Source organism: Acomys russatus, chromosome 22 (genome assembly GCF_903995435.1).
Source record: "Acomys russatus chromosome 22, mAcoRus1.1, whole genome shotgun sequence".
In the NCBI taxonomy this organism is placed as follows: Eukaryota; Metazoa; Chordata; class Mammalia; order Rodentia; family Muridae; genus Acomys; species Acomys russatus.
In genome coordinates, this window is record NC_067158.1 from 14,494,812 (window position 1) to 14,513,564 (window position 18,753).

Here is an 18,753-nt window from a genome sequence, read left to right on the forward strand (position 1 = left end):
TCAATTCACTGTTCTAGGTAAGAGCCATCTTGGTACTCAAGTTATGTGAAATTCCTTTAGTCAGAATAACAAGACTCAGGCTAATCTACATAAAACTAGGGGCAAAATTTACTTCAGCTATGACACCAAGCAAGAAGAGCAACAATTTCTTTCCAAACAAGGAGAGTGGGCAGAGATATATATCATGGCCTTCTGGGCTTGGGTGAAATGACAGAGATGCCAGTGGCTGGCCACTGAGACCCGCAGTGCAGTGGGGGTCAGTCAGATCACCTCTCATCTCTGCTGAGAGCATCATCAAAGCAGAGATTTTTTTTTTTCCAAGAAGTACTTTTTATCACTTGACAGCTTTTACAGCTTATGGCAAACAGCACTGACCAGTCAACAGGCCCATTGTATTAGCTTTAAGAAAAGGGGAGTTGTTCCAAGTGATAACAGGATTATCATTCACTATAAATGGAGGAGGTGAATCAAGGAAAAAAAAAAAAGCTCCTCATCCCCTGATGCTGTCACTTACAGAAAGAGACACTACTTAAATACAGTCCTACTAGACTACTGGGGCCACAGTGATGCCCATAGACACAGTGATTAAACAATAGAGGTTTTATTTCCTCAGCCCAGGAGGCTAGCTACAGACCAAGACTGAGGTGTCAGTAGGATTATTTCCTTCTCCTAGGCTTGTGAAAACAGCCTCTCCTCACACCCACACATGGTCACCCTATCTGTAGCTCTTAGACTCTTCAAAGGATAAGAACGGTCAAATAAATAGGATTAGAGGCCGGTCCTTGTGACATTGTTTGAACTTCACCTCTTAAAAAAGACCATGTCCACAAACAGAGCCATGCCCTACAGTCAAGTCGAACGCCAGCACATGAACTTGAGGAGACACGGCTCGGACTAACGGTTATCAAAGGCTTAGGAGAACCAAAGCATTCTCGGAACACCAGTCAGGGCTAGACCCCCAAGCAGCAACACGTCTCCTCATTCAAAGCTGTTCCTGGACCAGCTCCAGGGCCTGAGGCCAGGGCCAGTGAGTGTCAAGGTCAAGCCCCCGAAAGAGCCTGCAAGAACAAGGGACCCTCAGGGACAAGGAAGGGCCTGAAATGCAGACTGCAGAGACTTTACTAACCTTTCCCAGGATAAGAGCCCTCTCTCTACCTTTGCACCCTCCCAGGAACCTCTTTGCTGGGCATGACCCTGGGAATCCTTAATTAGGCTCACATTCCTCAGGAAGCCCAGCCATCCACTACGTGCCAAAGCCCAATTTAGCTAGCTCTAATCCCCATGAGAAACAAGCCAGCAGGGCAGAAGCAATTAAACCCCAGGCTGCCTGCCATAGACCAGGCACCAAGATGGGAGAAAAGGTGGTGAAATTACTGGAATTGGGGCTTTCTGTTTCCCTTAAAGGTAACAGGAGTAGAAGAGATCGTGCGTCTGGCGCAGTTACCAGCCAGCTCACCCAGGCATTCCCTCAGTTCTGGATCCGGCTGGCCTGAGCCTGCCTCAGCTCTTAAGTCCTTCTCCGCTCCTCTGTGTTTCTGAGTTTTTAGAAGAAGGGGCTATGGAGGGCAGCTTGGGTGTTCTTACGCATCAGGAAAACCACACAGGGCTTGCAGGAGAATGCAACAGAACTGAAACACCAGAGCACTGTTCTGCATCCTCTACCCTCCCAACATGGGCCCCCAGATCAGAAACCAAATGCCAGTCTATTGCTGGAATGAGATCCCAAGAATTCTCAAAAGTGCATGAAAGGTCTCCCCACTCCCAGGACACCCTGCACCAACTGGACTCAAGGTCTAGTAAGGACCCTAGGACAGGATCTGTGTGACAAGGCAGATCTGTCTGAAATTCCATGGTAGGATGGAAGGACAAGGCCAGCATGCTGGGCTCTCAGGCACATAAGCGGAAGGGCCCCTCCTAGACTACCACCATCAGCCCACCTACGAACTCAGGTGGGCCAACACTCACCAGGTCCCTTTGTCTTAGGTCCTAAACTGAAAAACAACATTACATTACATTACATTACACTGCATGATAATGGATAAAATGCTTTCTAGGGAACCAGAAGAAAAGCCAATAAATCCAACTGCATCAGAGAATGATTACTGCTTTTAAAGCTCTTCTCCCCACTTAAAATTCCAAGGACAAGTTGTAATTGCTTCCTTCAAAACAAGTAGACCCATTTCCACAGTGAAATCCACGTCTGGGACAATTGCTCACATTTCCCCAGAGCCTTCCCCTCATGTGCCCAGCAATGTGTCACCAGCAATCACAGTTAATAATAAAAAAAAGAAGCCTGGCATTGGTAACTCACATTTCAGCTAGTTAAAAGAGGTAGCCATGGCAGGCACAGTGCTTCACGTCAGTGTCTGGGAGGCTGAGGCAAGAATTCTTCTCAACCCAAGGCTGGCCTGAACTACCTAGTGACTACCAGGCTGGACAGGGCTAATAGGGAGAAAGGGAAGATTGCCCATAAGAATCCTGCACCACTTCCATCCTGCCTTCTCTTGTGTCAGCTTGTGTGTCAGAGACAACAACACGCAGAGTCTTGCAGAGTCGGTGTCGTCGTGTCCCCCCCCCCCCCCCCCCCCCGGGTCAATGCAGATGAAGAGATGAATCAGCAATTAAAAGCGTTGACTGCTTTTGCAGAGGACCCGGGTTTGGTTCCCGGCACTCACATAAAGGCTCAAAAACCACCTGCAACTCCAGTTCCAGGGTATCTGACGCCCTCATCTGGCTTCCTCAGGCACTGCACTCAGCCAATATATACTGTCAGACCAACACATACATAAAGTAAAAATATATAAATCTTTTTTTCCTTTTTTTTTTTTTTTTTTTTTTTTTTTTTTTTTTTTTTTTAAGGAGGCAGCACCTATCGCTTCCCCTGGAATGTGATGTTTTCTTGGTTTGCCCTGTGACCTATTATGACCAATAAAATAAGGCAGTTTAAAAACTCTTTCTTCCTCCTCCTGGAATTCCTTATTCTCTTGGAGAAGTGGGAGGGTTAAACTCACTCTGAAGCCTAAGCAAGGCTCAAATTCACAACAATCTTCCTGCCTCAATGTCCTAAGTGCTGGGAACATAGGTGCGTGGCAACAAGCCCAGCATAAATATGGTAGAACTTTGAAAGCTCAGCCTCAAGGAGTGACAACTGTCGTTTCTGCTCCAAGCCCATCCATGGCTGAAACCAGCTGCCAAGCCGAAAGGCAGCCAAAGCTACCAGGAAGACAGACAGGCTTACAAAAGGACACACTGGGCCATGCAGTCTCATTTAAACCACTGGAAAAAGACCATGAGCATCTCTGGAACTCTCTCGCCAGCCGTGCATCCGCCCCTCCCCGCCCCTCCCCGCCCCTCCCCACCATGGGCCTCCTTTCGTCCTGTGGCACACCTATTCACATATCGCTCATTTCTTTCAAATATAAATAAAGCAATTTATTAAGTCTACTCTTCAAAGCTCCAAGACAGAGCATCCACAGGACATCTCTGCCTCCATAGAGATGGGGATCTGGGTATACCTCTTCCAGCCTCTGACCAAGGGCAACTGTAATCCCTCGACCGACACAAATGGCATTGCTACTGCCATGCTCAGAGAGAGACAAGAACAGATTACCCCAATTCCAGGCCAAGTACACTGTATAATTTACAGGAGATCCATAGACCAGCGTCCTGATCCCTAACCTGTCATTTGCTAAGATGCCCTTTCTCCTCACAAAGAAAAGCTCAAAGGAAGAAAGACTGTTTCTGTGAAGGCTTGAGAGTGAGGAAGTGTTCACCGGGTCCACAACAGGAAAGGAGGGCTTGCTTCCCACCATATGGACTTCATGCTCACCAGACTGCTGACCGGGAAAGGGGCTGAGGCCCAGGTGAGCTGCAGCTCACATGAGTGAATGTCCCCTCCTGCTTCTGCCACAGGCATGGTCCATCCGAAATTTCCATGTGAAGCCATCGTGCGGGCTCATCTGGTCAAGAAGCTGATTTCCAATGACCAATTAGTCGCTAATTATCTGGAGAAGGTGCCCAACACGACATAACAGACCAAGCTTTCATAAATGAGAGGCTTTCCACAGTGAAGGGGGTCCCTTGCGGCCAGCATCTTAGATACAGACAGGGGTCTTCCTATCATCTCTAAGTCTCCTTGGGTCAGTGGTCTCAACCTCCTGTCATTCATTCATTCATTTTTTTTCACACACTCATCATTCACAGTGATTAACCAAATACTGTATTTCATGGTAGAACATTCAACTTACTAGAAAGAGCTTGTAGTGTCTTTAGGAATTCAACTTAAAGAAGGTTACTAAAGGAAATTTTCTTTCATGACATTTTTTGATACAAAGTGTCTAAGAACAATGTGGCGTAAAATAAATAAATAAGTAATAATAGCACACACTGCTCTTAGAGAGCATCTAAGCACCCCTATTCCAGCTCCTGCCGCTTCCATTAGTGCCACAGGATCCACACCCTCTTCTGGCCTCTCTTGGCACCTGCACTCACACGTGCATACAAACAAATGACACACACAAACTACACATACTGAAAAATAAAATGTCTTTTAGAAATTAAAGTCAAAGTATAATTTTTTTATATCCAATATACATATTCTGCAGATATAAACCACACCATCTGACAGACACTAAGCAACCAGCAGTGTGGATAAGCACAACCTGATCAGTGCCACCACTCCACACCCTAAAAAGTTAACTACCCACAATCCCCACCTCTGTCCCACCTGACCAGTACAACAGGCCCAAGACATACCCCTTGAAGGTCTCCCACAAAAGGGTTGGAGATGGAGCACAACGCTGGCCTGGCAGATGGACAGCTCTGGAGTCAATGCTCAGCACTGCAAAATCAGCAATAAGCAGGCGTGCCCGTCGCATCTCCTCTCATGACCCCACTCATTGAAGCACCTTCAAGGTCAGGCCATGCAAGGGTGGGACTATCCCTGGTGCTTTTCATATGCAAAAGAGGGAAATCTACAATAAAATTGGAATATCAGACTTTACCCAACATTCTACATTCCATTCATTGGACTCTCCCGGCAAGTATTTATTGTTCCTAAAACCAGTTAAGAAAGGGGATGTTTAGAGCACGCCTTTAATACCAGCACTTGGGAGCCAGAGGCAGGAGAATCTATCTCTGTGAGGGTCCCAGGACAGCTAGCTAGCTGTTACACAGAGAACCTGTCTCGAAAAATCACAAAACAAAAAGCAAAAAAACAAAAACAAAAGGGATAATTAATTAGAGTAAAGGGTGGGCTAGAACCTGGGATCCTAGTGTATCCCGGCATGCCCCAGGCACCCACAGATTCAGAAAGTCCTGGGGTATTCGCAGGTGAGTCAAAAAAGAAAAAAAAAAAAGGTCTAGAAACACTTTTTTTTTTAAAAAAAATGCATTCTGTCATCTGCCCCTGGGAGGTAGGGAGAAGGAAGCTCTGTGGCTATTTCTGTGCTCAAGGGAACAAGGGGGTGGCCACTTCCTGAATCCCTGCCTAAATTTAATAGCTGTGTTTTACAGGAATGGCAGAGCTTTTGGCTGTAAACAGAAGCTAGATTCTGCAAGTGTATGCATTTGGACCCTGCTGCTAAAAAAAAACAGAGGTGGAAATGGTGGGGGGTGGGGGGTCAGGCGAGCAGCTTTTAGAAACTCTCACACTAAAAGTGACTGGAGAAGAATACATCAGCAGCTGGACCGTAAACCTCTATGTGGAGCACACCCCATCTCAGGGAAGGTCACCCTAGAGACCACCACAAAGTGGCCCTGAGCACACACAGTCATGGGCAACAAGCTGGATAGTGTTGTGGGAAGGGGGCTGCCAGGAGGCAAAGTGAAGCCATTTGGAAGTCTTATGGGGGATAGGGACACAGAGAGAGACAGAGAGAGAGAGAGACTGACACCTTAGGGAACAAGTCTATAGAGACACCACTAAGATGTCCTGCCCCAACAGGACAGAGAAGCCCTGCTAGGGTAGGAGAAGATGCTCAGAACACCTCTCCCAGCCTCACCATTAGGCTTGGAAGACAGTTTTGGAAAGAGCCTCTATGCAGAGATGGAGCAAAGCCACCTGGCTGGACCAAGAGGATATTCCCAAGACTCCAGGAACTTCTCTGAGATGTGCTCCTTGGAGAATTCTACAGTATCTCAAATATATACAAATAGTATCTCGGTGGCCTCCGAATAGGGTGCACCCTGGCTGTGCCCGGCCTTGGAAAATTCCCCCCACTAGAGGTGAAGGAAAGGGCAGGTGGGTATGTCACCACACGTGGGCTTGTCACTTGTAAAGAGGATGAGTGGTATGTGGGAAAAGAAGGAGCCAGAGCAAGAAGTGTCACTGCCCTAGGAGATGCCATGGGCTTAGAAGTAAGAGGACCGCCGCCGCCCCCCCCCCCCATAAGCATGGAGAAAGCGGGAACCAGGGAGACATTCCTGGTAGGTCAAATTCCAAAAATGAGCAGTCGTCCCCAAAAGGGGGTGACAGAGAGCAAGAAGGGTATCAGGGGGAAACAGCTGGACGAGATGTCAGCTCACATGGGAATCTTCCAGAAAGAAGAGGGCATCCCCACACAGGAAAGCCACTGTCAGCAGGAGACACTGTTCCTAAGGCCACAAAGCAGGAGGGAGGAAAAGCAGAGCCGGAACTTCCCAAGCTGACAATGAACAAAGGTGGCTAGGTGATAATACGCAAGGTATATTTTATTTTATTTTATTTTATTTTATATTTTATTTTATTTTATTTTATTTTATTTTATTTTATTTTATTTTATTTTATTTTTTTATTTATTTATTTATTTATTTATTTTACTTTATTTTTCCCGAGACAGGGTCTCTCTATGTTAGCCTTGGCTGTCCTGGACTTGCTTTGTAGACCAGGCTGGCCTCACAGCTTTTGGGTGCAGAAGGCTGCAAAGTTTCACCATGCAAGCCCAGTCAGGCCTGCAGGGGAAAAAAAAAAAAAGCCAGATACCAAGGACCACAGAGCAATAGCACCAATAAGCAGGGTTGGCTGGCCTGGAAAACTAGGATGCTGGCTAGTCCGTGGGAGAACAGAGACAGCCGTACATATAGAGGGGAAGGACACACACACAGAGATACACACACGCATGCACATAGACACACGTGCGCGTGTATACATACACACACACACACACACACACACACACACCTCTGAAAGAAGTGGGCGGAGGCCTGCTCTTCAAGAACTTACAGGGAACTCTAGCCTATGCCTAGGTGAGGAGTCTAGCCCAGGCAGTCACCCTGGCTGCAGTTAATGGACCAGGATCATTAAAGCCTTCCTCAAACAAACTAGGGCTGGGCCACAACACAGGATCCTGATGTTGGGGGGAAAAGAGCAGCAGGCCAGGTGGAACAGCCCCACAGCTGAGATGCCACAGGCCAAATGGTACTCACCAGGGCCTTTGACTCCAAGAATACCCACTGGCTGAGGCCTCTAAGTGAGATGAGAAGTGAGGAAGTACACTCTCCTTTCCTGCCTAAACGCACTGATGCTGCTGACCTCCAGCTCTCCATCAAAGTGCCTACCTAGCATGCCTTGGAAAACTCCTGCAGTCACTGGCACTGCGGGGATTCAGACATAGTGTGTCCAGAGGAGTGAGAAAGAGACGCTACAGAAGCCACAGCCCTGGGCTCACAAGGTGGCTGAAGTCCTTTTCACAAGCCCCTACGGAAGGTGTCCTTGCTTTCATTTCAGAGAACCTCACTAACACAAGATAGAATTATAATTCAGACCCAGGTTTGGTTTTCTTTCTTTTAATATAGGTCCTTTTTTGGGGGGGGGGGTACTGCTTCAGATAGCAATGCATGGGAACTCCCATTTCACAGTTCTGTCCTCAACAAAAGAGGCCAGGCTAGAAGAAATGAATAAAACTCCCCATCACAAAATTCAGGTAACTGAAAAGATACACCCAGAAGGCAGAAAAATACTCACCAAGTATCTGCATTTGAGGGACAGGCACTCCCAGATAGCTGACCTTGAGTTCTATTGCCCCCTACTCTAGCCCAACACCTCCAAGACCCAGTACCCCATCCTGTTGGTGGGACCCCAGGGCAAGCCGTCATCTGTTATTCTCATCACAAAAATGGCATCTGTTTTGATACCCCCAGTGCCCTTGCTCTCTGGTAACAACCTGTTTGTGGGAGGTGATCAGGTGACACCTAAACTGGCCTTCCCCACTTCCCTAGTCACTATCACATGGACATACCCCGCCCCCCCCCCCATCAAAGTCCTGTGACCCAAGTGGACCTCAACTAATAGATATGCTTGCTTGAACTGGCCAAGCTGTGGGGTCAGCAGGGGGCCTTCTTCCTCACGCTGGATACTGTCGAGACACAGGGATGGAGCATAAACGCAGGTTTCCCAGGAAACCTCATAAGTTATCATTCAAAGCAAACCGACCTGCAGCCACAGCATGTCCTCACTGAGAGCTGCCCATCATCTCAAGGCCCCATCAAGGGCCATGGGAAGGTAGCCTCTCACTCTAAAGACTCTAAGAGTCCTCAAGGTGCATGGGCCTGACCCAAACCCTGTGAAAGACACAAGGGACAGAGGTTCTCCAGAATTCTGGCTTCCTGCATACAAACAACCATAGCCAAATGGTGAAATGAAAGGACAAATGGCCCAGATTCACCCAAGAGATATACCAAGGCCTATTTTATTGTTATGACTGACATAACAAATATGGACTGACTGCTAAAGAATCAAAGGGCCTTATAAAAAAAAAAAAAAAAAAAAAAAAACCTCTGGTGTTAATTTAAAACAAATGCAGCATCTCAAAACAGTATAATATAGGCCTGCACCACTTCACAATGAGGACTCACTCTGAGAAACATGTGGTGACGCAGGAGCATCGCTGTGTAAATACCATACAGTGTTCTTGCTCAACCTGGACCACTATCACTGAATGACGCAAGCTCGTGGACCACCATCAGGTGTGCAGCCCACTGTTGACTGAAGCATCATTACATGGTGCACGCCTACAGTAATTCCCTTTGGGCAGCCTATTGTTAGGGTAAGGAAAATAATCCTCTACAAACACAGCCCAAACGCAGAACCTTGCTGGAGAGTAAATACGTCACCACAAAGTGACATTTACAAACACTAACTACACAAGACAATATGCTCCCTTCCTGCCAATCTGGCCACACATCATAGCCAGCTTCAGAGCCCTTGGTTAGCCAGTGCAGTGACTCACAACTGTTATCCTAGCACTTAGGACGTTGAGGTAAGGGAACTGGCATAAATTTGAGGCCAGTCTGGGCTACAGAATGAGTTTCGTTCCAGCCTGGGCTAAAAAGGAAGAGCCTGTCACAAAAGAAATCATAAAGCAAAACGGCCTTGGTTTCTCTTCTATAAAGCAATGAAGTGTGTTGTCTCCATTAATGAGGCTGTAGGACTGCCCTCGTGTGATGTTCTGGAGAAGGCAAAGCTACGGAGATAACAAAAGGGCTGGCGGTCAGCAGAAGCTGGGAGGGGGAGGGTATCACGTGAGACTGAAGTCGAGGTAAATACTCTATATGATATACACACTGTGCTATACATTTGTCCAAACTCAGAGAACATGAGATGTCTCTCACAGGCTCACACATTGTGTTTAGTTCCTGAGCTTATAATTGGATTTGGAGAAGTAGTGGAAACTTCAGAGCAGTGGTCCTTAACCTGTGGGTTCCAAACCCTAGGGAGTCGAGTGACTCTTTCTTTTGTTTTGTTTTGTTTTGGAGACAGGGTTTCTCTGTGCAGCCTTGGATGTCCTGGACTCACTTTGTAGACCAGGCTGGCCTCGAACTCACAGTGATCCACCTGCCTCTGCCTCCTGGAGTGCTGCTAGGATTATAGGCGTGCACCACCACACCCGGCTCGAGTGACTCTTTCACAGGGGTCGCCTATGTATGTATATCAGACACTTACACCATGAACCATAGCAGCAGCGAAAGTACAGTTATGAAATAGCAACAAAAATAATTGTATGGCTGGGGGTCACCATGACATGAGGAGCTGTATTAAAGGGCACAGCACTGGAAAGGTGGGGACCCTCTGCTTCAGAGGATGAGGCCAACATGAAAGAAGCAGGGCACTAGGGATTTCTGAAGCTTATGCCTGGTTCCCAGTCCTTTGTAGGCAAACGGAGGTTTTTAGCCACCACACGGTGAACAGCTCAGTAGAAATGTTTGTAGATTGTCCAGCTTAAAACTCAACTACTTCTATTTATGGTTGTAAACCTAGCCTTTAATGGCTGAGCCACACGCCTTTAATCCCAGCATTCAGGAGGCAGAGGCAGGTGGATCGCTGTGAGTTCGAGGCCAGCCTGGTCTACAAATCGAGTCCAGGACAGCCAGGACTACACAGAGAAATCCTGTCTCGGAAAAACAAAGCAAAACAAACAAAATTCTACTTCCATCGTTAGGACAAACGGTGGGTGGAAAAGTAATGGGTAGTATCTGAGCTGGTAGAATGGACTGTCTCTCAGAGAGGTGCCATCAATTGGTCCTGAAGCTGCCACCGCCAAGACAGCCAAGAGCAGGAACACTTGGTGTCATGTGACAAGAAAACAGCCATGCCTGCAGGCTCACCTCTTCAGTGCGACCTCTGGACAGCGACGGCTGACCTACATTCTTTCTGAGCGTCAGGAGAGACATTACAGTGTCTCGTATCACTCCAACAACGCCCTGCTGGCCTATGACTGCCCATCCCACCATCAGATACAGAACCTCAGAAATACTGAACGACAGAAATTATGCTGTACAAGCCACAGAGTGGCCAAACGTACCACGAAACTGACAAACACATGTGCAGCACAACAGCTTACTTAGCTCACAGGGGTTTGGGGCTTTGGCTTCTGTTGTTTTAATGAAAAATGTTTTGGTTGATTTTTTTGGTTGTTTCACTTTTTTCACTAGTGAAATTGGCTCACTTTTCCTAGGAAATTATCAGGGTCCATATGGAAAAAGCCTACCACTTCTACTCCTTAAGGCATAGGAAGTTAGCTGAGGGTATTCACATCTTCAGTGCTTAAGCCCAAGCAAATATTACCAAGTTTATTCTTTCCTAAATGCTCACAGTGCAGTCACCCTACCATAGTGGGAACCACCTGGACCCTGCTTCAATCACAGTAGGGCTACCTGGTTCTCTGGGGCCTGAGGAAGGATAAGTCTGGACACGAGACAATGAGACAAGGGAGGGATATCCACACACAAAGCAAAGCAAGTCATAGTGGCTTCTTTGTGTAGCTCAGAGCATCATCTGGTCCTCACACAAGCACACACCTGTGACAGCCCAGGCCTCCGTATACTGCTAAAGAGCCAACAGGAAGAAGAGGCACATGCTGGGCCTGCCATGGTTCCTCTAGAGGACTGGGCATCTTGAATGTGTCACAGATAAAATACAGCTTGGAGCCAGGACAATAAGGTTGAGGATGAGCGTAGGGGCTAAGGGCCCTGGTGCTAGAAATTGGTTCTTCTTGGACTAAATCAGATGCTAGATGCCAGGACCTGATGGCTGCTCAGTGCTATCCCAGTTGTGTGCTCCAGCTCAGCTAACTCATGCTCAATCTCCATGGGGGAACCTCATGATCCAGGATCCTAAAGTGTGCCTGGAAGTGTGGGCAGATATCAAAACAACCAGTGTCCATGGCGACCACAGGCTGCTAAGACAAGGCTGGTTCTTGTGCACTCCCCAGACACAATCCCCGGCCCCTCCCCTTTTCTTCTCTACCATCTGCTTTACCAAAGTTTCTGTACTTCTCCTTCCTTTCCCCCTTAGGCAAGTGAGTCAACTGAGGGAAGGGAACCTAGTCACAAGGCCCAGACAGCTCAGGAGCTGAAATGAATCAGCTGAGCACCCAGGGAGCAGAACAGTGGGATCCCAAACTCTTCCAGGGTTTTTACATCGCCTATATGACTTCCCTAAGGCTTTCACACAGAGTAATTTCACTCACTGTTCAAGAGGAGGCCATTGTGGTATGGAATCCCACACATGAGGAAACTGAGGCTCAGACCTACCTTAGGCCATCAAAGCTACCTTAAAATTAAAATAATAATAATAATAATAATAAAACCACTTCAAACTCATTTGCTTCAGTGACAGGGATTTATGGCTCACGGTTCTATAGGCTGGGCACTGAAGTACTAATGGGTTTAGGCTAAGTGTGGATCTGCCTTCTGATCCCCAATCATGCCTTCCCGTAGTCTCTATCTGATGGAAGGGACAGAAAGCTCTCTGCTGTTGCTATGAAAAGGGTACTATGCTTACTACTCCTGGGGCCCTACCGAACAATACCTAATAACCTCCCAGAAACCTCCCTAATGCCTTCACATTCAGGGTTACATTTCAAGACATGGATCTGGACACACAGCCATTCAGAACACAGCAGATGGACTGGCTATCAGCCCCAAAGCCCACAAGGAGAGACCCAAAACCAGGTCTCCTCCCTCCATCTGCCCACCGAGCCTCACAGCCTGGCCTGAGGGACAGACACGCTGTCCAGTTACTCAGAAAGGTGGCAACCTCATCCACCACACTACTAGGGCTTCTAAGTCTCCACATTGTGTCTCAGTTCCCCTCCGGTGACTCAATCCTCTTTGTAGCACCATCTCTTCACAGGCCTGGACAGACACCTAAGACCTTGGCACGAATAGAAAGAACGGAGAGATGATCGTGCTAGTTGAGTCCATTGCACTCCAACCAATGCTTCAGCCTCGGTCCCCACCTCTCACCCTCAGGGACGCCAACAAGGAGGCTACATGGGCATTCGTCACCCTGTCAGTATAAGGCAGACCAGGTCCAAACCGTACCCAAGCTTTCGAATTTCCCAGAGACAAATTCAGGGAGGCTGCACAGTAATATGCGCACACATAGTAGTAAAGACCTGACAGCCAAGTGAGAATCAAGGACAAAGTAAGAATCAAGGACCCAGCCGGGCACCGTGGCGCACACCTTTAATCCCAGCACTCGGGAGGCAAAGGCAGGTAGATCGCTGTGAGTTTGAGGCTGGCCTCGCCTACAAAATTAGTCCACAACAACCAGGGCTACACACAGAAACTCTGTCTTGAAAAACCAAAAGAAAGAATCAAGGACCCAGAACTCACAGCAGGAACGTGAGAGAAGCCACATTCCGGCTCCTGGAAGAAATGCTCTCCGGCCATCAAGCTCTGCTGGGCTGCTGAGAATTTATGGCTCTCAGTTCCCTGACACCACACCACAGCTTTATATCTTGGGGATGAGAAGATGCTTTGTTGTTGCTGGCATCATGCTATTTGAAGCCATATTTTAAAAAAATTTTAATTAAAACAAAACAAAAAAAAAAAAAGAATGTGAATATAGTTGCCCCCCTGGCAGAACCTGATAGGAGGAAAAGCCTGCTCATCTCTCAGCAAACTGCCAACTGTTGAAGTTAGCAAAGCCCTATCAGGTATACTTAAAGCTTCTGGACAATTCCTTGAGCCAAGGAATCCTAACCAGACAGAGATGGAAGGAATGATGCAAGCTCATTTCTACAGCTCAGGTCAGAGGTGACTGGTCTGAGAATACAGTCAGGTGACAAAGACAATCGTCCAGCCCTTTGTTCACACCCACATCAGTGACAAGACATACATATGCTATGTGGACAAGGGCCACCACAGGGGACTCACCACTGTGAAAGGCACACTGAAGTCCCTGGATGGGAACGGAACAAGTCCGAGACCTCCCAAAATGAATTCCAGGCTCCACTGCAGCAGAATACCTCTGACTAAAGGTGGGCAGCACACAGAAGGGAAGCTGAAATAAACTGGGGTCAGAAATCCGGCCCATCCAAGGGTGTGCATGAAGAAGAAACACTGGCCCGGGAAGGAAAGGACCTTTCCCAGGGCCTAGCTGAGTGGCAAGGGAAGGTGGAGCTCTTCCATGCCACCTACTTGACTCAGACTCTCCTCAAGAACGAGAGGCAGAGGATGGAGAGGAATGAGGGCTGCTGATTTTTAAACTGAGTAAGAGCAGCACTGAACAATCCTCTCCGCTTTCTGCATGTTCTAAAGCTGTACAGAAAAGCACTTAAAAGAACAAGTCATCACTGGGCGTGGTGGCGCACCGCACGCCTTTAATCCCAGCACTCGGGAAGCAGAGGCACGTGGATCACTGTGAGTTCAAGGACAGCCTGGTCTACAAAGCAAATCCAGGACAGTCAAGGCTAACACACAGAGAGATCCTGTCTCAAAAAACCAAAAAAAAAAAAAAAACCAAGTCATTTATTTCTGGGAAAACAAAAACCAAAACCTAGGGCTAAGACGGTTCACTTTCTGTCTGTGTGGGTGTGATGTCTGTGAGTACACATGCATGTACATATGGACAAAATGAAAGTATGCTTGTGGGGGAGGGGGGTGTGCATGTATGTTTGTGTATATACATGTGTGCTTTTCTGTGAAGGAGTCTTCCCTTCCTAGTCCTCAAATGGAAAACATGCATGTGATGGCATGAGGTTCACGGTGTCCTGAAGTGTTCCCATACAACCTCCAGTCCAGAGGCTGAAGGCAGGCAGGAAGTCTGAGAACAGCCTGACCCACAAGTTTTGCCCCATCCCCCTCATCCTGTAGCCTTGGGACAGCTCACCCCGACCCCTGACAATCTGACGGTCAGGAAGGTCTTGAGAGGCTGCGGTCGCACTACAGACCAATCTCAAAGCCAGGAACCCTAGGGCTGGGGACAAGGGAGAAGGCAAAGTCATCCTTGTCATCAGCATCTCTAGAGCCCTCACTTTCCTGCTCATCACAGGCAAAGAATCCAGTCCACAGCCACCAGGCGACGGCTTGGCACTCAGAGCACTCTGGGGCCACCCTAGGCCTCGTAATCCCGACTCCAGGTTGCCCCAGTTTTCTCCAAGGACAATGAACGCTAACTACCATCAGAGTGAGCCAGCACACTCCTCTAGGCCCTGAACCCCTGTTTCTAGTCCCTCTGCCCCAAGAACAGATGGCAACACATGGAGAAAGTAGGGCTCACTCATCGCTGGGAAGGAGCTGCTGGCACGGGAAAGATGATTGAGGTCTTATCTGAAATCAGACTCTTCAGAATGATTTTCTCTAATTAAGAACATGGATTTCAAAGCTCTTTTGGTTTGCCCATGAGATGAAAGGTCACGCCACACTCGGCAATGTCACTGGCCTCTGTTCCTGCGCTCCTTTTCTGAGGCTGCGGTCCAGAGGTTCCCTCCCACCTCTGCAAATCAGTCAGTAAAAGCCAGCTCAAAGAAGTCCCACCGGAAAGCTGCAGAACGCTTACCTGGGCTTCACATTTCTTGTGGCAGGAATACTTGCAGGCTGGAAGAAAGAGAAAGAATGCCTGTTAGTCGAACAATCTCAGGTGACACTTGCCAGGTCTCCCTCCCTGAGCCTGTCTAGAAGGAGGGCTGAGGAAGCTAGCTGCCTCCCCTCCAACAGGTGGCTGTGCACCACCAAGAGTGCAAATTGGGACAATGTGACATCTAAGGACCGAGCTACAGCTGTGTGCGTTAGCACAGGCACTTGGGCATGTAACAGGACTTGTCTTCGATTCCAAGAACAGGAAAAAAAAAAGGGAAAAATAATGACAAAAATCTCAAACAGCCCAGGTACAAATGTATCAGGAGTGGGGGTCTATATGTATTTTTTAAAGGCTTATCCAGCCAAGGTAAAAAGTTATAGCTGATCCCCAGGGAAAGAAGAGAAGGAGGAAAAGAAGGAACAAAGCCCCAGGCGTTTAATCAGAGGCTCCTAGGAGGGAGAAAGTCAGGAGTTCATTAGGTCTCCGCAGGTTTCCACTTCCGGGAGACCTAAGCAGGCACTGTCAGAATAAATTCATGTCTAAATTCTTACAGAAGAATCCTTCAACGGGGGCCATTATGTGAGCGGAGTGGGTCCTGTGTCATGGGAGGCTCCGACAATGCAGCCGGGTGCTGGAACCAATGTGGATTTCACAGGCCCTCCCCTCTGGCCCAGAGGCAGGTCGCAGCTGGGCCTCCAGGAATAAAAGGCCAGTAGCAGCAGCATGGTGCAGTGCAGTGACAAGGCCATAAGTGGGAGAGAGGGCAGAATGGGGACAGTAGGAAATGAAGCGATTGCACACTTTAGCCCACCACAACCACCCTGGGAGTGCATGAGAGAGGCCTCAATGCCTTCCCCTTTGGCACCTGCCTGAGACTTCCTGTCTGGGCTCTGCCCCTCCAGCAGGGCTGCCCAGGGCAAATCCTAGGACCTCTCTGGACCTCTTGTTTTCCTTCAGAGAACTATCAATGTCAAATGGAATCATTCATGGGGCCCTGCTTTCAAACTACAAAGTGATGCCCCGAGCAGAAGTGTGCAGAGCCCAGACAACAAGGCCTCAGAGGTCAGAGAGACCGGGGAGCAAATCTTAGCTTGGCGCTGTGAACCTAGGACCTCAGGAAAGTTTCCACGGTCGGGCCACTCTGCCTTCTGGATAATACTTAACCACAAAGCTTCGCAGAGGGTTAACTAAGGCTGAAACAGATAAATCTGCCCAGGGCCTAAAATTTTGTGAACCCCCAGGAGTTAACAACCTGTTCAGGTTTTATCTATGTGTGGGATCTGGTTTTTCAATCGTCCTGTCCCAACTTTTGAGAACTGTTAGAATATACACCACAAATATTTATTCTTCATCGTCTGATCAGCACACATAATGGTGAGCGGGGATCTCAGAAATCAAGATTTTTCACTGGATAGCAACAAGGCTTTCATGAGAGCTTAAAAACCCAGACAGAAGCCAGCCCCGGCAGAGGACGGCAGAAAGAGCAGAAAGTACTAAGACAGAAAGGGGGTAGCACACCCCAGAAGCAGCAGATGACTGAACCAATCACACACAGGTAGCCTTTGCGATGACCTTAATAATTCCAGCCCCACATACAATGAATGCCTGCTGTCTGTACGTTAGTGCAACACGGCAGAGGGGGTGCGGTGTGGCAAAGACACTTTTCGGGGCCACTTCAGCAGCCCTGCAGAGCTGCCATGTTGGAAAGAAATAGAAGCCACCAGCCAACATCCTGCACTGGTCCAGCTAAGCCTGCCAACTCTGTGAGTGTGATGTCCCACCAGGGACGGCAGACTCCGACCCCAGTCAGGCTTTCAGGTGACAGACAGCCTATGAAGAAAAGCTGCGTGGGAACTGCTTGGCCCCTGAACCCTTACATCCCCAAAGCAAGAATCAGTGAGAAAGAGCAGATGCTAACAAGTATACGAAGGCTCTAACAGGATGTTCACGGCATGGTGAAATCCGGCCGTCTCTGTTCCTAGTTCAGGTTTGCTGCTGTCCGTGCTTGCTGCCTTATGACCATCATGGAAAAATGAGCCAATGTCCTATCACCCACAGGGAAAGCTACCCTCCTCAGCATCAGCCCCAAGCTCTTCTGTGGACCCATGCCGACAGTTCCACACACACTCCAGCCTGGTTCCAAGGTCCATTCTGACTATCCCATGCTTGCTACTGAAGCCCACCTAGCTGCCTCAGTACCTCTGACCCCAAAGCTTGTCATGACAGGATCATCCTAACAGCCCACCCCTCAGGACAGGCTGCAGGCTGAAGGATAGACGGGCTTTGCTGTGTATCAGCATTTTCTGTCAAGGGCAACACAACTGACAATTCAACTATTCAGAGCCTACAGCACGGATTGCACAGGCATTCCTAAAACCTCACCACATCCCAGCAGGAAGCCACTCATCTCTCTTTGCTTCTTTTAATGAGGGAAGGCCAGAGTCTGTGGATGGAACCAGATGATTCGTTCATACATTAACTGTAAACCAAGCTGGTACCAGGATGCCACACAGCAAGGGCTTGCACTTGACAGCCTTTGGGTCCTCTAAGCTGGGAAGGCACCTGCAAGTGGAAAGCCCCCAAATCACTAGAGCTTCCCCCCACCAACAGGCACACAGGTCCTCAAAAGCAAAATGTCCCCATTGGCTTTGTCTCTTAGCCAATCCCACCTACCTGCCAAGAAGTTGATTTAAACATTGTGCTTTTTTTTTTTTTAAGTTTTTTTTTTTCTGACAATTTCAAGCATGTATTTAATGCACTCCAACTACTCTTTGGACTTTCATAAATGCTGTATTAGTAGCTGCCTATTAAATAAATAATCCTGAACTAACTACTAAGAATAAATAGACGGAGTTGCAGAGATGGTTCAATGGTTAAGAGTACTGGTGCTTTTCCAGAGGACCCGGGTTCAATTCCCAGCACCCACATAGTGGCTCACAGCTATTTCTACCTCCAGTTCCAGGAGATCTGACACCCTTTTCTGATCTCCTGACACATAAGGTCACACATGTGGTACACAGGTATGCATGCAGGCAAACCGTTGATACATAGAAAATAAAAGTAAGTCTTAAATTAATTGACTAATTAATTAAAACTTTAGAGAGACAGATGGAAGGAAAGGGGGCAACTCTGCTGCTGTTCTTGGGGCAGAGCCTCTTAAGCTTACGGCAAACCTCCTGCCTCAGGCTCTCAAGTGCTGGGATTACAGATGTTTAAACTACCAGCTCTTACTTCACTTGTCAAATGGAAAAAAAAAATCAACTAAAAAACTCATGATTCCTGGGCTATCAAGTGCTATTTCCTCAGGCTGTGATTCTGTCTCCCATACCATTACTGGTGGGCTAAAGCCCCATATGGTATGAAGTTATGCTGTATAAACATGTACACTGCCATTTCCCCAGGACATCATCACAATCACTTATGGGCAAGAACCATGTTCATCCTCACAGTGAGTGCAGGCTCCAAAATGC

The 18,753-nt window shown here is 48.0% G+C and overlaps 1 protein-coding gene across 1 annotated transcript in view; it reads right to left on the minus strand.

The window, feature by feature from the left end:
* Tns3 (tensin 3) overlaps window positions 1–18,753 on the minus strand; it is a 201,301-nt gene that overhangs the window by 161,498 nt on the left and 21,050 nt on the right. Inside the window, exon 3 of the mRNA XM_051165076.1 lies at window positions 15,263–15,300. Within this exon, the coding sequence (XP_051021033.1) occupies window positions 15,263–15,300 (38 nt within the window). The remainder of the gene's footprint in view (window positions 1–15,262; window positions 15,301–18,753) is intronic.